The 23694-nt window shown below is 69.1% G+C and overlaps 1 protein-coding gene across 1 annotated transcript; it reads left to right on the forward strand.

The window, feature by feature from the left end:
• Window positions 1-357: 357 nt before the first annotated feature.
• On the forward strand, window positions 358-21902 carry LOC148591368 (phosphatidylinositol 3,4,5-trisphosphate 5-phosphatase 2-like; the record flags this gene model as incomplete). Its single annotated transcript, XM_088537695.1, is given in 28 exon segments — window positions 358-548; window positions 2081-2231; window positions 2314-2404; window positions 3037-3174; window positions 3253-3343; window positions 3416-3502; window positions 5488-5586; window positions 5708-5858; window positions 6779-6885; window positions 7853-7955; window positions 8767-8963; window positions 9045-9162; window positions 9238-9334; window positions 10203-10341; window positions 10418-10517; window positions 10590-10678; window positions 10756-10837; window positions 12538-12627; window positions 12732-12845; window positions 14671-14759; window positions 14842-14929; window positions 17453-17608; window positions 17678-17762; window positions 17848-17964; window positions 20184-20739; window positions 20826-20950; window positions 21811-21844; window positions 21846-21902. Coding segments are annotated over 28 exon segments (3542 nt in total), but the record flags the coding sequence as incomplete, so codon positions are not given.
• Window positions 21903-23694: the final 1792 nt, after the last annotated feature.

Here is a 23694-nt window from a genome sequence, read left to right on the forward strand (position 1 = left end):
GGGAACCCCAATGAGGGGGTCCCTATGGAGAATCCCAAAGGGGGATCCCACAGGGAACCCCAATGGGGGGGTCCCTATGGAGAATCCCAAAGGGGGGTCCCACAGGGAACCCCAATGAGGGGGTCCCTATGGAGAATCCCAAAGGGGGGTCCCGTCGGGCGCCCCCGGGGACGGCGGCGGTGGCTTCGCGGTGGCTTCGCGGTGGCTTCGCGGTGGCCCCGGGGCTCCCGCGCGGCGCTGGCACCGGCGCCGCCGTCGCTCATCGCCGCCGCTCACCCCTGCGCCCGGAGCGCGTCCCCGCTTCCCGTGAGCTTCCATGGGAAAACAAAGCGCTTCCTGGCCTGGCGCCGGCTCCAGCGGCTCCGGCTGCGGCTCCGGCGGCTCCGGTGGCTCCGGCTGCGGCTCCGGCTGCGGCTCCGGCGGCTCCGGCCGCGGCTCCGGCGGCTCCGGCGGCGCTCACGGCGCGGCCGCTCTCCCCGCGCAGGTTCCAGAAGCACGTGCACACCTACCGCATCCTGCCGGATGAGGACGAGTGCCTGGCCGTGCAGGTAGGGCGCTCCGGGATGAGCGGGAATGCGGGGGGCTGCACCGGGATGAGCGGGAATGTGGGGGGCTGCACCGGGATGAGCGCGGAGCGTGGGGGTCCCTGCGCTGGGATGAGCGCGGAGCGCGTGGATCTCTGCACCGGGATGCGCACAGGGATGTGTACGGGATGCGCACAGCTCCGCGCTGGGGTGCACGCACCTCCGTACCGGGATGCGCACCGGGATGCACACACCTCCATACCGGGATGTGCACCGGGATGCACACACGTCCATATCGGGATGCACACGGGAATGCACACATCTCCATACCGGGATGCACACACCTCCATACCGGGATGCACACACCTCCATACCGGGATGCACACGGGAATGCACACACCTCCATACCGGGATGCACACACCTCCATACCGGGATGCACACGGGAATGCACACATCTCCATACCGGGATGCACACACCTCCATACTGGGATGCACACGGGAATGCACACACCTCCGTACCGGAATGTGCACCGGGATGCACACACCTCCATACCGGGATGCGCATTGGGATGCACACACCTCCATACCGGGATGCGCATGGGAATGCACACACCTCCATACTGGGATGCACACCGGGATGCACACCCCTACATACCGGGATGCGCACCGGGATGCACACACCTCCCCACCGGGATGCACACCGGGATGCACACACCTCCATACCGGAATGTGCACCGGGATGCACACACCTCCGTACCGGGATGCACACCGGGATGCACACACCTCCATACCGGGATGCACACTGGGATGCATACACCTCCATACCGGGATGCACACACCTCTGTACCGGGATGCGCACCGGAATGCACACACCTCCGTACCGGGATGCACACCGGGATGCACACACCTCCATACCGGGATGCGCATGGGGATGCACATACCTCCTTGCCGGGATGCACACACCTCCATACCGGAATGTGCACCGGGATGCACACACCTCCATACCAGGATGCGCATGGGAATGCACACACCTCCATACCGGGATGTGCACCGGGATACACACACCTCCATACCGGGATGCACACCGGAATGCACACCCCTACATACCGGGATACACACCGGGATGCACACACCTCCGTACCGGGACGCGCACCCCTCCGCACAGGCTGCGCACGGAGCTGCTGCCGGCACCGCGGCCGCAGCCGCCCACGGCACCGCACCGGGCACCGGCACATGGATCGGGAGCAGCGCCGGGCACCGGCACATGGATCGGGAGCAGCACCGGGCACCGGCACACGGATCCGGGAGCAGCGCCGGGCACCGCACACGGATCAACCGCGGTGCCGTCCCCGTGGAGCGGCACCGGCGCCCGCTCCGGCCCATAACGCGCGGTCGGCGCCGGCCCCCGGGGGCCGTTTGCGGCACCGGGAGGCTCCCGCTCGCGGCCGCATCCGGAGCCGCCGGTGCCGCTGTCGCGCTCGGGTGTTTTTGGAGCAGCGGGAGCCGCTCCGCGCGGCGCCGGCGGACGGAGCCGGCGCTGACGCGGCCCCCGCAGACCTCGCAGGGCGTCCCGGCGCGGCGCTTCCGCACGCTGGGCGAGCTCGTGGCGCTCTACCTGCAGCCCAACCAGGGCCTCGTCTGCACCCTGCTCTTCCCGGTGGAGCGGGACAAGGAGAAGGAGGGCGCCGAGGAGCGGGATTGCTCGGGTACGAGGAGCGGGAGCGCTCGGGGACGCGGGTCCCCTCTCCACGCGGTGTCCTCGGTGCATCCCCGGCTCCGCGTTTGCAGATGGGGAGGACGAGAAGCCGCCGCTGCCGCCGCGCGCGGGATCCGCCGCGCTCAGCCCCACGGCGATGGGACCGGAGGGAGCAGCCGAGAGGTGAGCGGCCCCCATGGAATCATGGAATGATGGAATGCTCAAGGAAGGGACCTCTAGGGATCATCCAGTCCAACCCCTGCACACGCAGGGTCACCTAGAGCACGTGGCACAGGACTGCGTCCAAGCGGGTTTGGAGATCTCCAGAGAAGGAGACTCCACAACCTCTCTGGGCAGCCTGTTCCAGTGCTCTGGCACCCTCACTGGGAAGGAATTTTTCCTTAAGTTCCTGTGGAACTTTTGGTGCTTCAGTTTGTGGCTGTTTCCTCTAGTTATGTCGGTGGCCACCAGTGAAAAGAGGCCGCCCCATCCTCCTCACTGCCTCCCTTGAGGTACTTCTAGACACTGCTCAGGTCCCCTCTCAGCCTTCTCTTCTCCAGCTGAACAGGCCCAGCTCCCTCAGCCTCTCCTCATAGGGCAGATGTTCCAGGCCCCTGATCATCCTTGTGGCCCTGCGCTGGACTCTCTCCAGCAGCTCCACATCCCTCTTGTCCTGTGGAGCCCAGAACTGGACACAATACTCCAGATGTGGACACAATCCTCCAGATGTGGACACAATACTCCAGATGTGGCCTCCCCAGGGGCAGGACCCACGTGCGCCCGTTCCGTGGGGCTGATCCCCTCCCTCCCCGCAGCCCCAACGGCCTCGGCGGCGTCGCCCACGAGTACCTCAAGAGCGGCTACGCGCTGGACCTGGAGGCCGTTCGCGCCGGCGCCGGGAGCCTCCCCCATCTCCACCGGACCCTCGTGGCCTCCTGCAAGCGGCTGCACAGGTAGCGGCGGCGCCCGGGGCGCGCGCGGCGGCACCGCGATGGTGACGATGCCAGCGCCGCCCGCTCTGTCCCCCGCAGCGAGGTGGACAAGGTCCTGGCCGGGCTGGAGCTGCTGGCCAAGGTGTTCGAGCAGCCGGGGTCGCCCGCGGTGGCCAAGGCGCTGGCGCAGGTGAGGGGGGCGCGCGGGCGGCGGGACGCGGCGCATCCGGCGCGGCCGGCGCTAACGGCACCGCGGACGCAGCCGGCGCCCGGAGCGGAGCAGGAGCTGGAGAGCCTGGTGCTCAAGCTGGCCGTGCTCAGGGATTTCCTCGCCGGCATCGAGAAGAAGGTGAGGGGCGGCCGGGATTCCCGACGCGGGATTCCCAATGCGGGATTCCCAACGCGGGATTCCCAACACGGGATTCCCAACGCGGCGCCAGGGGGAGCCGGATGGGGCTGGATGGAATCTGCGCTGCCGTGGGGCTGGAATTCCGGGATGAGGGGCAGCGGGAGGGAGCCGAGGGGCCGCGGTGCTCCCGGCGCTCCTGGTGCTCCCAGTGCACCCGGTGCTCCCAGTGCTCCCAGTGCTCCCAACACTCCCGGTGCTCCCAGTGCTTGCAGCGCTCCCAGCGCTCCCGGTGCTCCTGGTGCTCCCGGTGCTCGCGGTGCTCCCAGCACTCCCAGTGCTCCTGGTGCTCCCGGTGCTCCTGGCGCTCCCGGTGCTCCCAGCGCTCCTGGCACTCCCAGTGCACCCGGTGCTCCCAGTGCTTGCAGCGCTCCCAGCGCTCCCGGTGCTCCTGGTGCTCCCGGTGCTCCTGGTGCTCCCGGTGCTCGCGGTGCTCCCGGTGCTCCTGGTGCTCCCGGTGCTCCCGGTGCTCCCAGCGCTCCCAGTGCTCCTGGCGCTCCCGGTGCTCCCAGCGCTCCTGGCACTCCCAGTGCACCCGGTGCTCCCAGTGCTCCCAACGCTCCCGGTGCTCCCAGTGCTTGCAGCGCTCCCTGTGCTCCCGGTGCTCTCGGCACTTGTGGTGCTCCTGGCACTTGCGGTGCTCCCGGTGCTCCCAACACTCTGGGTGCTACCGGCGCTCCCGGTGCCCCCGGCGCTCCCGGCATTCCCGCTCACCCTCATGCTGCCGCCCTGCTCCCGGCGTTCCCGATGCCCCCGGCGCTCCTGGTGCTCCCGGTCCTCCCGATGCTCCTGGCGCTCCCAGCACTCGCAATGCTCCCGGTGCTCCCAGTGCTCCCAGTGCTCCCGCTCATCCTCACGCTGCCGCTGTGCTCCCGGCATTCCCGGTGCCCCTGGTGCTCCCGGCGTTCCCAGTGCTCCGGACGCTCCCAGCACTCCGGGTGTTCCCGGTGCCCCTGGTGCTCCCAGTGCTCTGGACGCTCCCGGTGCTCCCAGCACCCCCAACGTTCCCACTCATCCTCACGCTGCCGCCCCGCTCCTGATGCTCCCGGTGCTCCCGGCACTCCTGGTGTTCCCGGTACCCCCGGTGCTCCTGGTGCTCCGGACGTTCCCGGTGCTCCCCGCACTCCCGGTGCTCCCGGTGCCCCCGGCGCTCCCTGTGCTCCCGGCGTTCCCGGTGCTCCCGGTGCCACCGGCGCTCCCTGTGCTCCCGGCGTTCCCGGCGCTCCGGGTGTTCCCTGTGCTCCCGGCACTCCCGGTGCCCCCAGCATTCCCGGCGCTCCCGGTGTTCCCTGTGCTCCCGGCGCTCCTGGTGCCCCCGGCGTTCCCGGTGCTCCCGGTGCTCCCTGCACTCCCGGCGTTCCCAGTGTTCCCTGTGCTCCCGGCGCTCCCGGTGCCCCCAGCATTCCCGGCGTTCCCAGCGCTCCCGGTGTTCCCTGTGCTCCCGGCGCTCCTGGTGCCCCCGGCATTCCCGGTGCTCCCGGTGCTCCTGGCGCTCCCGGTGCTCCCTGCACTCCCGGTGTTCCTGGTGCCCCCGGTGCTCCTGGCGCTCCCGGTGCTCCCTGCACTCCCGGCGTTCCCAGTGTTCCCTGTGCTCCCGGCGCTCCTGGTGCCCCTGGCGTTCCCGGTGCTCCCGGTGCTCCCGGCGCCCCCGGTGCTCCCTGCACTCCCGGCGCTCCCGGTGCCCCCGGCGTTCCCGGTGCTCCCGGTGCTCCCTGCACTCCCGGTGTTCCTGGTGCTCCCGGTGCTCCCGGCGCCCCCGGTGCTCCCTGCACTCCCGGCACCCCCGGTGCTCCCGGCGCTCCCGGTGCTCCCGGCGCCCCCGGCATTCCCGGCGTTCCTGGTGCTCCCGGTGCCCCCGGCGCTCCCGGTGCTCCCGGCGCCCCCGGCATTCCCGGCGTTCCCGCTCACCCTCCCGCCGCTCCCGCCAGGCCCTGAAGGCCCTGCAGGACCTGAGCTCCCCGGCGCCGGCCGCCCCGGCGCAGCCCGCGGCGCGCAAGGCCCGGAGCATCCCGGTGCAGACCTTCGAGGTGAGCTCCCTCGGGAACGCCGGCGCCATTCCCGGCTCCGTCGAGCGATCCCGGCCGTTCCCTCGGGATCCCCGGCGCCGTTCCCGGCTCCGTGCGGTGATCCCGGCGCTCCGTCCGGCAGGTGAAGCTGGACGTGACGCTGGGCGACCTCACCAAGATCGGCAAGTCGCAGAAGCACTCGCTGAGCGTGGACGTGGAGCGCGGGCGCCTCGTGGTGCTGCGGAGGCAGCGCGACGCGCAGGAGGACTGGAGCACCTTCCCGCACGAGCGCAGTGAGCGGGGGGAATCCGGGAATTGGGGGGGATCCTGGGAATTGGGGGGAATCCCGGGAATTGGGGGGAATCCTGGGAGCGGGGGGAATCCCGGGATCGGGGGGAATCCTGGGAGCGGGGGCTCCCCGCGGAGGACTGGAGCACCTTCCCGCACGAGCGCAGTGAGCGGGGGGAATCCCGGGAATTGGGGGGAATCCCGGGAATTGGGGGGAATCCCGGGAGCGGGGGCTCCCCGCGGAGGACTGGAGCACCTTCCCGCACGAGCGCAGTGAGCGGGGGGAATCCCGGGAATTGGGGGGAATCCTGGGAATTGGGGGGAATCCTGGGATCGGGGGGAATCCTGGGATCGGGGGGAATCCTGGGAATTGGGGGGAATCCTGGGATCGGGGGGAATCCCGGGAGCGGGGGGGAATCCCGGGATCGGGGGGAATCCTGGGATCGGGGGGAATCCTGGGAATTGGGGGGAATCCTGGGATCGGGGGGAATCCCGGGAGTGGGGGGGAATCCCGGGATCGGGGGGAATCCTGGGATCGGGGGGGAATCCCGGGATCGGGGGGAAATCCCGGGATCGGGGGGAATCCCAGGATCGGGGGGAAATCCCAGGATCGGGGGGAATCCCGGGAGCGGGGGGAAATCCTGGGATTGGGGGGAAATCCCGGGATCGGGGGCTCCGCGCGGAGCGCGGGGGTCGGGCTGTGCCGGAGCTCAGCACGGCTCTGCTTTTCCTCATTCCGCTTTTCCCCGCTCCGCTTTTCCCGCTCTGCTTCTCCCTGCTCCACTCTTCCCCACTCTGTTTTTCCCACTTCAATTTTCCCCACTCCGCTTTTCCTCGCTCCACTTTTTCCTGCTCCGTTTTTCCCCGTTCTGTTTTTCCCCGCTCCATTTTTCCCTGCTCCGCTTTTCCCGCTCCCTCTTCCCAGTCCGGCAGCTGATCAAGTCCCAGCGGGTGCCGAACAAACTGGGCATCGTGTTCGAGAAGGAGAAGGACAAGACGCAGCGCAAGGACTTCGTGTTCGCCAGCGCGCGGGTGAGCGGCCGCGGCGACGCGTCCCGGGCCCGTGGGATGCGGCGGATCCGTGTCCCAGTGCTGCGGGATGTCCCGGTCCCGCGGGATGCGGCGGATCCACGTCCCGGTGCTGCGGGATGCGGTGATTCCACATATCCCGGTGCTGCGGGATGCTGCGGATCTGTGTCCCGGTGCTGCGGGATGCGGTGGTTCCACATGTGCCGGTGTTGCCGGATGCGGCGGTTCCGCACATCCCGGTGTTCCCGGTCGCGATGGTTCCGCACATCCCGGTGTTCCCGGTCACGGCGGCTCTGCACATCCCGGTGTTCCCGGTCGCGGTGCTCCCACACGTCCTGGTGCTCCCGGTCCCGCCGTGGTGGTTCCACACATCCCGGTGTTCCCAGTCGCGCCATGGCAGTTCCGCACATCCCGGTGCTCCCGGTCGCGGCGGCTCCACACATCCCGGTGTTCCCGGTGGCTCCGCACATCCCGGTGCTCCCGGTCGCGGTGCTCCTGCACATCCCGGTGTTCCCGGTCGCGGCGGTTCCTCACATCCCGGTGCTCCCGGTCGCGGTGCTCCGCACATCCCGGTGCTCCCGATCGTGGTGGTTCCACACATCCCGGTGTTCCCGGTCGCTCCGCACATCCCGGTGTTCCCGGTCGCGGTGCTCCCGCACATCCCGGTGTTCCCGGTCGCTCCGCACATCCCGGTGTTCCCGGTCGTGGTGCTCCCGCACATCCCGGTCGCTCCGCGGCGGCCCCGGCGCTACCCGTCCCGTGTCCCGCAGAAGCGCGAGGCGTTCTGCCAGCTGCTGCAGCTCCCGCACATCCCGGTGTTCCCGGTCGTGGTGCTCCGCACATCCCGGTGCTCCCGGTCGCGGTGCTCCCGCATGTCCCGGTGCTCCCGGTTGCGGTGCTCCGCACATCCTGGTGCTCCCGGTGTTCCCGGTGGCCGCGGCCCCGGCGCTATCCGTCCCGTGTCCCGCAGAAGCGCGAGGCGTTCTGCCAGCTGCTGCAGCTCATGAAGAACCGGCACTCGCGGCAGGACGAGCCCGACATGATCTCCGTGTTCATCGGCACCTGGAACATGGGTGAGCGGGAGCCGGCGCCGCGCGGGTCCCCCCGGTGCCACTCAGGTCCCCCCGGTGCCACTCGGGTCCCCCAGTGCCGTGTGGGTCCCCCTGGCGCCATGCGGGTCCCCCTGGTGCCACTTGGGTCCCCCCGGTGCCGCGTGGATCCTCTGGGTGCCGCATGGGTCCCCAGGTGCCACTCGGGTCCCCAGGTGCCACTCGGGTCCCCTGGTGCCACTTGGGTCCCCCCAGTGCCATGCAGGTCCCCCCGGTTCCGCGCGGGTCCCCAGGTGCCATGCAGGTCCCCAGGTGCCGCGCGGGTCCCCCAGTGCCATGCGGGTCCCCTTGGCGCCGTGCGGGTCCCTCCAGTGCCACGTGGGTGCCCCTGGTGCCACGTGGGTGCCCCTGGTGCCATTTGGGTCCCCCGGTGCCATGCGGGTCCCCCGGGTGCCATGCGGGTCCCCCCGGTGCCATGTGGGTCCCCCGGCACCATTTGGGTCCCCTGGTCCTGCGTGGGTCCCCCCAGTGCCGCGTGGGTCCCTCGGTGCCGCGTGGGTCCCCCTGGTGCCATGCGGGTCCCCCTGGTGCAATTCGGGTCCCCCAGCACCATTCGGGTCCCCTGGGTGCCATGCGGGTCCCCCGGTGCCATGTGGGTCCCCCCGGCACCATTCGGGTCCCCCGGCGCCGCGCGGGTCCCCCCGGGTGCCATGCGGGTCCCCCCGGTGCCATGCGGGTCCCCCCGGTGCCATGTGGGTCCCCCCGGCACCATTCGGGTCCCCCGGCGCCGCGCGGGTCCCCGCGCTCACCGCGCTCACCGCGCGCCCCACGGCAGGCGGTGTGCCGCCCCCCAAGAGCGTCGCCTCGTGGGTGGCCTCCAAGGGGCTGGGCAAGACGCTGGACGAGATGACGGTCACCATCCCGCACGACATCTACGTGTTCGGCACGCAGGAGAACTCCATGGGCGACAAGGAGTGGGTGGACTTCCTGCGCGCCGCGCTCAAGGACGGCACCGACACCGACTACCGCCCGGTAGGGGTTCGGCGGCGCCGCGAGCGCCCGCGGCGGCCCCGGTGACGCGGGGACGCTCAGGGGACCCGCGGTGCCGCCCAGGTGGCCATGCAGTCGCTGTGGAACATCAAAGTGGCCGTGCTGGTGAAGCCGGAGCACGAGAACCGCATCAGCCACGTGAGCACGTCCAGCGTCAAGACGGGCATCGCCAACACGTTGGGTAGGCGGCGCGGGCAAAGCGGGACGGACGCGGAGCGCGCGGCGCCGCGGGCTCAACCGGCGCCGTCCCGCGCAGGGAACAAGGGCGCCGTGGGCGTCTCCTTCATGTTCAACGGCACCTCCTTCGGCTTCGTCAACTGCCACCTCACGTCGGGCAATGAGAAGACAGCCAGGTGAGCGCAATGGGTGCTCTAGAGGGACCTGGGTGTCATGGGGGACAACAAGGTGGCCATGAGTTGACCAAAAAGGCCAATGGGATCCTGGGTGCTCTAGAGGGACCTGGGTGTCATGGGGGACAACAAGGTGGCCATGAGTTGACCAAGAAGGCCAATGGGATCCTGGGTGCTCTAGAGGGACCTGGTGGGTGACAAGGTGACCATGAGGCAGCAGGGTGTCCCCATGGCCAAGGCCAATGGGATCCTGGGGTGCATTGAGAAGAGCATCTCCAGCAGGTCGAGATGATCCTGCCCCTCTACTCAGCCCTGGTGAGGCCACATCTGCAGTATTGTGTCCAGTTCTGGGCTCCACAGGACAAGAGGGATGTGGAGCTGCTGGAGAGAGTCCAGTGCAGGGCCACAAGGATGATCAGGGGCCTGGAACATCTGCCCTATGAGGAGAGGCTGAGGGAGCTGGGCCTGTTCAGCTGGAGAAGAGAAGGCTGAGGGGGGACCTGAGCAGTGTCTAGAAGTACCTCAAGGGAGGCAGTGAGGAGGATGGGGCGGCCTCTTTTCACTGGTGGCCACTGATAGGACTAGAGGAAATGGCCACAAACTGAAGCCCCAAAAGTTCCACAGGAACTTAAGGAAAAATCCCTTCCCAGTGAGGGTGGCAGAGCCCTGGAACAGGCTGCCCAGAGAGGTTGTGGAGTCTCCTTCTCTGGAGATCTTCAAACCCGCTTGGACGCAGTCCTGTGCCACGTGCTCTAGGTGACCCTGTGTGTGCAGGGGTTGGACTGGATGATCCCTAGAGGTCCCTTCCAACCTTGAGCATTCCATGATTCCATGATTCTGGGATTCCCACGTCTCCATCCCCCGCACGCAGGAGGAACCAGAACTACCTGGACATCCTGCGGCTGCTCTCGCTGGGCGACAAGCAGCTGAGCTCCTTCGACATCTCCCTGCGCTTCACCCACCTCTTCTGGTTCGGGGACCTCAACTACCGCCTCGACATGGACATCCAGGTGCCGGGGGCGGGCGGGCAGGGATCGGGGACCCGCACGCGTGTCCCCACCGCGTGCCAGCGCCCGCGCCCCGCAGGAGATCCTCAACTTCATCAGCCGCAAGGAGTTCGAGCCGCTGCTCAAGGTGGACCAGCTCAACCTGGAGAAGGAGAAGCACAAGGTGTTCCTGCGCTTCGGTGAGGGCCGCGCGGCGCGGCGGGGACGCGCGGCCGCGGCGCCGTCCTGACGCGCTCCGGGTGCGTCCGTAGGCGAGGAGGAGATCACCTTCCCGCCCACGTACCGCTACGAGCGCGGCTCCCGCGACACCTACGTGTGGCACAAGCAGAAGCCCACGGGGGTAGGTGGTGGCACGTGGGGGGACGCGGGGGTCCCCGAGCCGGTCCCCGAGCCCTCCGTTGTGTCACCCCCGGGTAGGTCCGCACCAACGTGCCGTCCTGGTGCGACCGCATCCTCTGGAAGTCCTACCCGGAGACACACGTCAACTGCAACTCGTATGGTGAGACGGGGCGCGCGGAGTGGGACGGGATGGGGCGGGATGGGATGGGACAGGATGGGATAGGACAGGGGGATGGGATGGAGCGGGATGGGATTGGACAGAGGGACGGGATGGAGCGGGATGGGATGGGACGGGAGTGATGGGATGGAGCGGGATGGGATGGGACAACGGGGATGGGATGGAGCGGGATGGGATGGGACGGGAGTGATGGGATGGAGCGGGATGGGATGGGACAGGGGGGACGGGATGGAGCGGGATGGGATGGGACGGGAGTGATGGGATGGAGTGGGATGGGATGGGACAGGGGGGACGGGATGGAGTGGGATGGGTTGGGATAGGGGTGATGGGATTGGATGGGATGGGAGGTGATGGGATGGCGCAGGGGGTGATGGGATGGAGCAGGATGGGATGGGACGGGGGGACGGGATGGAGCGAGATGGGATGGGATGGGACAGGACAAGGGTGATGGGATGGGATGGGAGGTGACGGGATGGGATGGGATAGGATGGAACGGGATAGGGGTGATGGGATTGGATGGGATGGGATGGGATGGGACGGAACAGGGGTGATGGGATGGGATGGGAGGTGACGGGATGGGACGGGATAGGGGTGATGGGATTGGATGGGATGGGAGGTGACGGGATGGGGCGGGGGTAATGGGACGGAGCAGGATGGGATGGGATGAGATAGGGGTGATGGGACAGGATAGGAGGTGACGAGATGGGATGAGGGGTGATGGGACAGAGCAGGATGGAATGGGACGGGGGGATGGGATGGGACGGGACAGGGGTGATGGGACGGGATAGGAGGTGACAAAATGGGACGGGACGGGATGGGACAGGAATGACGGGATGGAGCAGGATGGCATGGGACAGCAGGGATGGGATGGGATGGGATGGGACGGGACAGGGGTGATGGGATGGGATGGGAGGTGACGGGATGGGACGGGGGGTGACAGGACAAGGGTGATGAGATGCAATGAGAGGTGACGGGATGGGACGGGACGGGACAGGGGTGACGGGACAGAGCGGGATGGGACGGGACAGGGGTGATGAGATGGGATGGGAGGTGACAGGATGGGACGGGGGGTGACGGGACGGAGCAGGATGGCATGGGACAGCACGGGATGGGACGGGACAGGGGTGATGGGGTGGGATGGGAGGTGACAGGATGGGACAGGGGTGATGGGACGGAGCAGGATGGCATGGGACAGGACGGGATGGGACGGGATAGGAGGTGATGAGATGGGACGGGACGGGACAGGGGTGATGGGACAGGATGGGAGGTGATGGGATGGGATGGGGAGTGACGAGATGGAGCAGGATGGGACAGGTCGGGGTGACAGAATGGGACAGGAGATGATGAGATGGGACAGGACAGGAGGTGATGGGACGGGATGGGAGGTGACGGGATGGGGCGAGGGGGTGACGAGTTGGGACGGGATGGGACAGGAGGTGACGGGATGGGACGGGAGGTGATGGGATGGGACGAGGGAGTGACGAGATGGGACGGAATGGGACAGGAGGTGATGGGACGGGACAAGGTGGCGGGATGGGATGGGAGGTGACGGGACGGGACGGGACAGGGGTGCCGGGATGGGACGGGATGGTCCAGGAGGTGACGGGACAGGACGGGAGGTGACAGGATGGGACAGACTGGGAGGTCCTGGCGCCCTGCGAGCCCCGTCCCCACCTCGGCAGGCTGCACGGACGACATCACCAGCAGCGACCACTCGCCCGTGTTCGCCTCCTTCGAGGTCGGGGTGACGTCCCAGTTCGTCTCCAAGAAAGGTGCCGGCTCCGGTTCCGTCTCCGGCTCCGGCTCCGCGCCGGGGCCGCCGGGAGCGCCGCGTCCCGCCGCTCCGCGGGACCCCACGGCTCCCGCCGCCCCGCAGGGCTCTCCAAGTCCTCGGACCAGGCGTACATCGAGTTCGAGAGCGTCGAGGCCATCGTCAAGACCGCCAGCCGCACCAAGTTCTTCATCGAGTTCTACTCCGCGTGCCTGGAAGGTGGGCGCCGCGCGGATCGGGGGGCCTCGGGGCGGATCTCGGGGTCCCTGGGGCACCTCGGAGGGTCCATGGGGTGGCTTGGGGGTCCCCAGGATGGCTCAGGGGTCCTTGGGGAATTAGGGGGTCCCCAGGGCAGCTTGGGGGTCCCTGGGGTGACTTGGAAGCTCTTTGGGGAACTTGGAGGGTCCCTGGGACAGATTGGGGGTCCCCAGGGCAGCTCAGGGGTCCTTGGGGGACTTGGGGGTCCCCAGGGCAGCTTGGATGGTCCAAGGGGTCTTGGATGTCCCTGGGGGACCCGTGGGTTCCTCAGGCAACTTGGGGGTCCCCGGGGTGACTTGGAAGCTCTTTGGGCAGCTTGGAGCATCCCTGGGACAGATTGGGGGTCCCTGGGGGATTTGGAGGTCCCCAGGGGTCCTTGGGGGATTTGGGGGTCCCCAGGACAGCTTGGAGGGTTCAAGGGGTCTTGGATGTCCCTGGGGGACTCGGGGGTTCCTTGGGCAGCTTGGGGGTCCCCGGGATGACTTGGAAGCTCTTTGGGGAGCTTGGAGCGTCCCTGGGCTGCCTTGGGGGTCCCCAGGATGACTCAGGGGTCCTTGGGGGATTTGGGGGTCCCCAGGGGGCTTGGGGTCCTTGGGGGTCCCCAGGGCAGCTTGGAGGGTTCAAGGGGTCTTGGATGTCCCTGGGGGACTCGGGGGTTCCTTGGGCAGCTTGGGGGTCCCTGGGATGACTTGGAAGCTCTTTGGGGAGCTTGGAGGGTCCCTGAGCTGCCTTGGGGGTCCCCAGAATGACTCAGGGGTCCTTGGGGGATTTGGGGGTCCCCAGGATGGCTCAGGGGTCCTTGGGGGTCCCCAGGGCAGCTTGGAGAGTCCAAGGGGCCTTGGAGGTCCCTGGGGAACTCAGGTTTCCTTGGGCAGCTTGGGGGTCCCTGGGATGACTTGGAAGCTCTTTGGGGGGCTTGGAGGTCCCCTGGACAGCTTGGAGGGTCCCTGGGGCAGCTCGGGGGTCCCTGGGGTGCTCAGGGGTCCCTTGGGTGGCTCGGGGGTCCCCAGGGCAGCTCGGAGGGTCCCTGGGGGCTCGAGGGACTCACAGGATCTCTGGGGTCTCAGGCGTCCTTGGGGGGCCCAAGGGTGACTTGGAGGGTCCCTGGGTGCTTGGGGGGGTTCACGGGGTCTCTGGGAGCTTGGGGGTCCTTGGGGGTCCCCAGGGTGATTTGGAGGGTTCCTGGGTGCTTGGGGGGCTCGAGGGTCACTGGGGCAGCTCAGGGGTCCTTGGGGGTCCCTGGGGTGACTCAAAGGGTCCCTGGGGGCTCACAGGGTCTCTGGGGTCTCGGGCGTCCTTGGGGTGACTTGGAGGGTTCCCAAATGGATCTCTGGGGTCTTGGGGGTCCCTGGGAATCCCTGCGGTGACTCAGAGGGTCCCTGGGGACTCAAGGGATCTCTGGGGTCTTGGGGTCCCCGGGATGACTCAGGGGGTCCCTGGGGAGCTCACGGGATCTCTGGGGTCTCGGAAGTCCTTGAGGGTCCCCAGGGTGACTCGGAGGGTCCTCAGGGTCTCACAGGATCTCTGGGGTCTCGGGGGTCCCCAGGGTGACTCGGAGGGTCCCCAGGGGGCTCATGGAATCTCTGGGGTCTCATGGTCCTTGGGGGTCCCTGGGGTGACTCGGAGGGTCCCTGGGGAGCTCACGAGATCTCTGGGGTCTTGGGGGTCCTTGGGGTGACTCGCAGGGTCCCCTCGGGACTTGGGGTCCTTGGGGGTCCCCGGGGTGACCCGCAGGGGTCCCCGGGGGTCTCGGGGGGGTCCTTGTGCCTGACCGCGGCCGTTGCAGAGTTCAAGAAGAGCTCCGAGAACGACAGCCAGAGCAGCGACAACATCAACTTCCTCAAGGTGCAGTGGTCGTCGCGGCAGCTGCCCACGGTGAGCGGCGGCGCGCGGCGCCGCGCGGGGGTCCCGGGGCTCCCGGGGCCGCCCGCCAGCGCCCGCCGCCCTCTGCCCGCAGCTGCGGCCCATCCTGTCCGACATCGAGTACCTGCAGGACCAGCACCTGCTGCTCACGGTCAAGTCGCTGGACGGCTACGAGTCGTACGGTGAGCGCGGGGCTGCCGCGAGCCCCTGGGGACACCCTGAGACCCACAGGGACACCCTGAGACCCCCAGAGACCCCTGAGTCCCCCAGGGACACCCTGAGACCCACAGGGAACCCTGTGAGCCCCTTGGGGACCTCTGAGACCTGCAAGGGACCCCGTGAGCCGCTCGGGGACCCCGGAGCCCCTCGGGGACCCCCAAGGTCCCCAGAGACCCCGTGAGCCCCCCAGGGGCCGCTGAGCCCCCCACAGACCCCCGAGCTGCTCACGGTCAAGTCGCTGGACGGCTACGAGTCGTACGGTGAGCGCGGGGCTGCCGCCAGCCCCTGGAGACACCATGAGACCTTTGGGGACCCCATGAGCCCCTTGGGGACCCCGTGAGCCCCTCGGGGACCCCGTGAGCCCCTCGGAGGCTCCTGAGCTCCCCAGAGATCCCCTGAGCCCCCTGGGGACCCTGTGAGACCTCCAGAGACCCTTGAGTCCCCCAGGGACCCCGTGAGCCCCCCAGGGACCCCCGAGCTCCTCGGGGACCCCTGAGTCCCCGAGGGACCCCTGAGTCCACCAGGGACACCCTGAGACCTGCAGGGACCCTGTGAGCCCCCCAGGGACCCCTGAGCCCCTCGGGGACTCCCGAGCCCCCCAGAGACCCCATGAGCCCTCCAGGGACCCGTGAGCCCCCTGGGGACCCCGTGAGTCCCCCAGAGACACCTGAGCCCACCAGGGATCCCTGAACTCCTCAGGGACCCCCGAGTCCCCCAGAGACCCCCTGATCCCCCCAAGGAACCCTATGAGCCCCCCAGGGACTCCTGAGCTGGCCAAAGACCCCATGAGCCCCCCAGGGACCTCTGAGTCCCCCAGAGACCCCCTGAGCCCCCCGGGGACCCTGTGAGCCCCCAGGGACCCCGTGAGCTCCTTGGGGACTCCCAAGCTCCCCAGAGACCCCCTGAGTCTGCCAGGAACACTCTGAGCCCCACAGGGACCCCGTGAACCTCTCAGAGACCCCTGAGCCTGCAGGGACCCCCAAGCTCCCCAGAGATGCCCCGAGCTCCCGAGGGACCCTGTGAGGTCCCTGGGGACCCCTGAGGCCCCTGGGGAATGCCGAGCTCCCCAGAGACCCCATGAGTCCCCTGGGGATCCGTGAGCCCCCCAGGGACCCCCAAGCTCCCTAGAGATCCCGTGAGCCCCCCAGAGACACCTGATCCCCCCAAGGACCCCCTAAGGCCCCCAGGAACCCTATGAGCCCACCAGGGACTCCTGAGCTGACCAAAGACCCTGTGAGCCCCTCAGGAACCTCTGAGTCCCCCTGGGGACCCCATGAACCCCCAGGGACCCCGAGCCCCCCAGAGACCCCGTGAACCCCTCAAGGACCTCCGAGCTCCACAGAGACCCCGTGAGCCCCCCAGGGACCCCTGAGCTCCACAGAGACCCTGCTAGCCCCCCCCACAGACCCCATGAGCCTCCCAGGGGACCCTTGAGCCCCTCAGGGACCCCCATGATCCGCCCGGGGACCCCCAAGCTCCGCAGAGACTCCCTGAGCCCCCTGGGGACCCCTGAGCCCCCCAGGGACCTCCAAGCTCCCCAGAGACCCCGTTAGCCCCCCACAGACCCCATGATCCCCCCGGGGACCCCGTGAGTCCCCCAGGGACCCCGGAACCCCACAGAGACCCCATGAACCCCTCAAGGACCCCTGAGCTTCCCAGGGACCCTTGAGCTCCCCAGAGACCCTGTGAAGCCCCCACAGACCTCCTGAGCCTCCCAGGGGACCCGTGAGCCCCTCAGGGACCCCTGAGCCCCCCAGGAACCCCTGAGCTCCCCACGGACCCTGTGAGCCCCCCACAGACCCCTGAGCTCCCCTGAGACCCCCCCCAAACCCCCAGATACCCCTGAGCTCCCCCGGGTTCCCCCTAGCCCCCTGGGTACCCTGAGCTCCCCAGAGACCCCATGAGCCTCCCAGGGGACCCTTGAGCCCCTCAGGGACCCCCATGATCCCCTCGGGGGACCCCCAAGCTCTGCAGAGACTCCCTGAGCCCCCCGGAGACCCCATGATCCCCCTGGGGGCCCCATGAGCCCCCCAGGGACCCCGGAGTACCCCAGAGACCCCGCGAGCCCCCCACAGACCCCATGAGCCCCCTGGGGACCCCTGAGCTCCCCAGAGACCCTGTGAGCCCCCCACAGACCTCATGAGCCTCCCAGGGACCCCCAAGCTCCCCAGAGACCCCCTGAGCCCCCTGGGGACCCCTGAGCTCCCCAGAGACCCCCCCCAAGCCCCCAGGTACCCCTGAGCTCCCCAGAGCTCCCCTGAGCCCCCTGGGGACCCCTGAGCTCCCCAGAGACCCCCCCCAAGCCCCCAGGTACCTCTGAGCTCCCCAGAGCTCCCCCGAGCCCCCTGGGGACCCCTGAGCTCCCCAGAGACCCCCCCCAAGCCCCCAGAGACCCCCGAGCCCCCCACAGACCCCTCGAGCCCCCCGGGACCCCCGCGGCGCCGACGGGCGCCCGTCGTCCCCGTCGCTGATGCCGCTGCCCTCAGGCGAGTGCGTCATCGCGCTCAAGTCCATGATCGGCAGCACGGCGCAGCAGTTCCTCACCTACCTGTCGCACCGCGGCGAGGAGACGGGCAACATCCGCGGCTGCATGCGGGTGCGCGTGCCCGCCGAGCGCCTGGGCACCCGCGAGCGCCTCTACGGTGAGTCCGGAGCGGTGCCGGACCGGGCGCCGCCGCGGCTCCGCGCTCAGCCCCGTGTCCCCAATGCAGAGTGGATCAGCGTGGACCAGGACGAGAGCGGCGCCGGGAAGGGGAAGGTGCCGGCGGGCGTGCGAGGACACCCCGAGCTCGCCAAGTACGGAGGGGCCGGCGCGGGGGCGCCGGGATGCGTCCCGAGGGGACGGGGTGCGGATCCGCCCTGGATCCCGCTGCTCCTCCAGGTCCACGGGGAGGAAATCTGCAACGGAGGCACCGGCCAAGGTCTTGGATGAGGCCGAGCGAGGCCGCCCGGCCGCCCCGCACCGCGGCACCGGCAAGGACGAGGGCGCCCAGGGCCGGTGAGCGCAGCACGGCAGGACGGGGAGGGCTGGCACGGCGAGGTGGCGTGCGCGGGGAGGAGGCCGGGCATGGAGGGGAGGCCGGACATGGAGGGAGGCTGTGGATGGGGGGAGGCTGGGCATGGAGGGGAGGCTGGGCATGGAAGGGAGGCTGTGCATGGAGGGGAGGCCATGCATGGAGGGGAGGCTGTGCATGGGGGGAGGCTGGGCATGTTGCAGGAGGCCGGACATGGAGGGGAGGCTGTGGATGGGGGGAGGCTGGGCATGGAGGGGAGGCTGGGCATGGAAGGGAGGCTGTGCATGGAGGGGAGGCCATGCATGGAGGGGAGGCTGTGCATGGAGGGGAGGCTGTGCATGTTGCAGGAGACCGGGCATGGAGGGGAGGCCGGGCATGGAGGAGAGGCCATGCATGGAGGGGAGGCTGTGCATGTTGCAGGAGACCGGGCATGGAGGGGAGGCCGGGCATGGAGGGGAGGCCATGCATGGAGGGGAGGCTGTGCATGTTGCAGGAGGCTGGGCATGGAGGGAAGGCCGGGCATGGAGGAGAGGCCATGCATGGAGGGGAGGCTGTGCATGTTGCAGGAGGCTGGGCATGGAGGGAAGGCCGGGCATGGAGGGGAGGCCATGTATGGAGGGGAGGCTGTGCATGTTGCAGGAGGCCGTGCATGGCACAGGATGCCCTGCATGGGGCAGGAGGCTGTGCACAGGGGGAGACCGTGCACAGAGGGAGGCTGTGCACAGCAGGGAGGCTGGGCACGATGGGAGGCCGTGCACGGGGGGAGGTTGTGCATATTGCAGGAGGCCGTGCATTGCACAGGACGCCCTGCATGGGGCAGGAGGCCGCGCACGGTGGGGAGGCCGTGCGTGTTGCAGGGGGGCCGTGCAAGGCACAGGATGCCCTGCATGGGGCAGGAGGCTGTGCATGGAGGGGAGGCTGTCCACAGAGGGAGGCCGTGCGTGGGGAGGAGGCCGTTCATGAAGGGGAGGTCGTGCACGGCAGAGAGGCTGGGCATGGTGGGAGGCCGTGCACGGGGGGAGGCCATGCATGTTGCAGGAGGCCGTGCATTGCACAGGACGCCCTGCGTGGGGCAGGAGGCTGTGCATGGAGGGGAGGCTGTGCACAGTGGGGAGGCTGAGCACAGGGGGAGGCCGTGCATGGGGGGAGGTCGTGCGTGTTGCAGGAGGCCGTGCATGGCACAGGATGGCCTGCATGGGGCAGGAGGCTGTGCATGGAGGGGAGGCCATGCACGGCAGGGAGGCTGGGCACAGCAGGGAGGCTATGCATGTTGCAGGAGGCCGTGCATTGCACAGGAGGCTGTGCACAGGGCAGGACGCCGTGCAGGGGGAGGAGGCCGTGCACGGGGCAGAACGCCCTGCACAGTGAAGGAGGCCGTGCATGGTGCAGGAGGCCGTGCATGGTGCAGGAGGGGCCATGCACAGTGCAGGAGGCTGTGCACGGTGCAGGAGGGGCCGTGCATGGTGCAGGAGGCCGTGCATGGTGCAGGAGGGGCCGTGCATGGTGCAGGAGGCTGTGCACGGTGCAGGAGGGGCCGTGCACAGTGCAGGAGACCAGGCACGGTTCAAGAGGCCGTGCACGGTGCAGGAGGGGCCATGCACGGTGCAGGAGGCCATGCACGGTGCAAGAGGCCGTGCATGGCGCAGGAGGCTGTGCATGGCACAGGAAGGGCCGTGCACGGTGCAGGAGGTTGTGCATGGTGCAGGAGAGGCTGTGCATGGTGCAGGAGGGGCTGTACATGGTGCAGGAGGCCGTGCATGGCACAGGAGGGGCTGTGCATGGTGCAGGAGGGGCCATGCACGGTGCAGGAGGCCGTACACGGTGCAGGAGGGGCCATGCATGGTGCAGGAGGCTGTGCACGGTGCAGGAGGCCGTTCACAGTGCAGGAGGCCATACATGGTGCAGGAGGGGCCGTGCACAGTGCAGGAGACCAGGCACGGTTCAAGAGGCCGTGCACAGTGCAGGAGGGACCATGCACGGTGCAGGAGGCCATGCACGGTGCAAGAGGCCGTGCATGGCGCAGGAGGGGCTGTGCATGGCACAGGAAGGGCCGTGCACAGTGCAGGAGGCCCTGCACGGTGCAGGAGGCCATGCAAGGCACAGGAGGCCATACACGGTGCAGGAGGCCGCGCATGGCACAAGAGGCCGCGCACGGGGAGGCCGCCGTGCCGGGGCCTCCCGCGACGCCGCTCTCCACCCGCAGCCCCAAGGCGGAGGCGTCTCCGGAGGCTCCGGGCGGCCCGGCCAAGAACAGCTTCAACAACCCCGCGTACTACGTCCTCGAGGGCGTCCCGCACCAGCTGCTGGCGCCCGAGCGCCCGCGGCCCGCGCCGCCCCGCGCCGACGCCGACGCCGCCGCCTCCTCGGACGACGACGCGGCCGCCCCGGAGCTGCCGCCCCCCGACTTCCCCCCGCCGCCGCTGCCGCGCGAGCCGCCCGAGAGCCCCTTCCCGGCCACGGAGGCGGCGGCGGAGGCCAAGCCGCGGGCGGCCTTCGCGGAGGCTCCCAAGCCGCATCCGCGGCCTCCGCCGCCTCCCGCCGCCGCCGGCTTCGCGCTGGAGGCGCCCGCGGGGGCCCCGGCGTCCGGGGCGCTGCTGGACGACCGCTCGTGCTCGGTGCTGCAGATGGCCAAGACGCTGAGCGAGGTGGAGTACGGCGGGCGCAGCCGGCCGCCCGCGCCGCCGCCGCGCTGCCTGCGCCCGCTCGCCTTCCCCGCGCACCCCATCCGCGAGAGCATCCAGGAGGACCTGGCCGAGGAGGTGACATTGGGGGGGGACGCGGTGGCGGCGGGGGGGGACCTCGCGGGGACCGTGACCGGTGACACCGGTGACGCCGGGTCCCGCAGGCGCTGGGCCAGGCCGGCCGCGGCGCCGGCGACTCCGGCGTGGGCGAGTGGCTGCGGGCGCTGGGGCTGGAGCGGTACGAGCAGGGGCTGCTGCACAACGGCTGGGACGACCTGGAGTTCCTCAGGTGAGGCGCGCACGGACGCCGGGGCCCTTCCCGGACACCCGGACCCTCCCTGGCCCTTTGGACCTTCCCGGACGCCTGGGCCCTTCCCAGACACCCGGACCCTTCCTGGCCCCTGGACCCTTCCCGGCCCCCTGGACCCTTCCTGGACACCTGGACTTTTCCCGGACGCCTGGGCCCTTCCTGGATGCCCAGGCTCTTCCCAGACACCCGGATCCTTCCCGGACCCCCTCGGACCCTTCCCGGACGCCTGGGCCCCTCCCGGACACCCAGGCCCTTCCCGGACGCCTGGGCCCTTCCCAGACACCCGGACCCTTCCTGGCCCCTGGACCCTTCCTGGCCCCTGGACCCTTCCTGGACGCCCGGACCCTTCCCGGCCCCCTGGACCCTTCCCGGACGCCTGGGCCCTTCCTGGATGCCCAGGCTCTTCCCAGACACCCGGACCCTTCCTGGCCCCCTGGACCCTTCCCGGACGCCTGGGCCCTTCCTGGATGCCCAGGCTCTTCCCAGACACCCGGATCCTTCCCGGACCCCCCCAGACCCTTCCCAGACGCCTGGGCCCCTCCTGGACACCCAGGCCCTTCCCAGACCCTTCCTGGCCCCTCGGACCTTCCCGGACACCTGGACCCTTCCCGGACGCCTGGGCCCTTCCTTGCCCCCTGGACCCTTTCCTGGCCCCCCGTGCCCTTCCCGGACACCTGGGCCCTTCCCGCTCCCCTGGACCCTTTCCTGCCCCCCTGGACCCTTCCCGCTCCCCCGGGCCCTTCCCGGACACCCAGACCCTTTCCCGGCCCCCCGGGCCCTTCCCGGGCCCTTCCCGATCCCTTCCCGGCGCGGTGCCGACGGCGCTGCCGGCCCCGCAGCGACATCACGGAGGAGGACCTGGAGGAGGCCGGCTGTGCGCGACCCCGGCCACCAGCGCGTCCTGCTCGAGAGCCTGCGGCTCAGCAAGTAGCTCCCGGCGCCCCGGTCCCCCCGCTGTCACCAATGCTGTCACCGGGGGACCGGGGACCGCGCGGAGCCTGGGAGGGGACAGCGGGGACCTGGTCAGATAATTTCACGGGGTGGCCCCAGGGCCTCCCCCTTGTTAAGTTATTTCTTATTTATTGAGAGAAGGGAAGAGCCTTCGTCCCGCTGCGCTTCGCTCCGGGCCGGGGCGGCCGCCGTCCGGAGGGGGGTCTCCGAGCGCCCCCCGGGTGCCCCCCGGGGCTGTCGCTGCCCTTCGGCGCCAGGGAGGAAGAGGAGGAGAAGGAGAAGGATGAGGAGGATGAGGAGGATGAGGAGGATGAGGATGAGGAGGCTCCCTGCGGATCCCGTGCCTCGGTGCCGCGCGCGGGACGGGGACGGGTCCCCCCGGCGCCCCCAAAGCACCAGCAGTGCCTTGACCCCCCGGCCCAGCCCGGGCTCCCTATGGGGCTGCCCCCCAAGTGCCCCCCGTGCCCAGCCAGACCTCAACCCCCACCATGTCCCCCGGGGGGTCCCCATGCCTTATCCCGCCCTCCCGGCCGGTCCCGCTCGCTCCGGACGCCGCTCCGTGGCGGATGCGACGGTTCCATCCCGCTCGCGGCGCCCGCTCCGCGTCTCCGTTTCCGTCTCTGTTTCTTGAATCAGGAGCTGTTTTTTTTTTTTTGTAACGTTTAATTGAATTGTCCGGAGCCCCCGCGCGCTCCGTCCCGCGGGAGCGCCGGGATGAGGAGCCTTCCCCACCGGCCGCCTGTTCCACCCCGACCCGTCCTGAAGCAATAAAAGGTCCCGTTCGCTTGGAGAGCAGCTCGAGTGGAGCCTGTGGCTGCGGCCGGAGCCGCGACGGGTCCCCGTGTTCCCCGTGGGCCCCATCTCACTCGTGGGTCAACATGTTCCCCATGGCCTTCATCACCCCAAGGCCATCAGCTTCACCATGGGCCCCCATCTCCCTCATGGGTCAACATGTTCCCCATGGGCCTTCATCACCCCGAGGGCCATCAGCTTCACCATGGACCGTCGTGTCCCTCATGGGTCAACATGTCCCACATGGGCCTTCATCACCCCGAGGGCCATCAGCTTCACCATGGGCCCCCATCTCCCTCATGGGTCAACATGTCCCACATGGGCCTTCATCTCCTCAAGGGCCATCAGCTTCACCATGGGCCATCGTGTCCCTCTTGGGTCAACATGTTCCCCATAGGCCTTCATCACCCCGAGGGCCATCAGCTTCACCATGGGCCCCCATCTCCCCCATGGGTCAACATGTTCCCCATGGGCCTTCATCACCCCGAGGGCCATCAGCTTCACCATGGGCCCCCATCTCCCTCATGGGTCAACATGTCCCACATGGGCCTTCATCACCCCAAGGGCCATCAGCTTCATCATGGGCCGTCGTGTCCCTCATGGGCCATCATGGTCCTTGTATCATCATGTCCCTCATGGGCCCCCATCTCACTTGTGGGTCAACATGTCCCACATGGGCCTTCATCCCCACCATGGGCCATCAGCTTCACCATCATGTTCCATGTGGGTCCTCATCTTCACCATGGGCCATCATGTCCCTCATGAGCCAGACTGTCATGTCCATCGTGTCATCATGTTCCACGTGGGCCCTCATCTCTCCCATGGACCATCATCTCCATGGGCCATCGTCTTCACCATGGGTCAACATCTTCCCCATGGGCCCTCATGTCCCTCATGGGCCACCATGTTCCACCTGGGCCATCCTCTCTCCCATGGGCCATCATCTCCCTCGTGGGCCTTCATCTCCCCCATGGCCCATC

The sequence above is a fragment of the Tinamus guttatus genome, unplaced genomic scaffold, assembly GCF_059628265.1.
Source record: "Tinamus guttatus ecotype Peru unplaced genomic scaffold, ASM5962826v1 Tinamus_guttatus_pri_ptg000849l, whole genome shotgun sequence".
Taxonomy (NCBI): Eukaryota; Metazoa; Chordata; class Aves; order Tinamiformes; family Tinamidae; genus Tinamus; species Tinamus guttatus.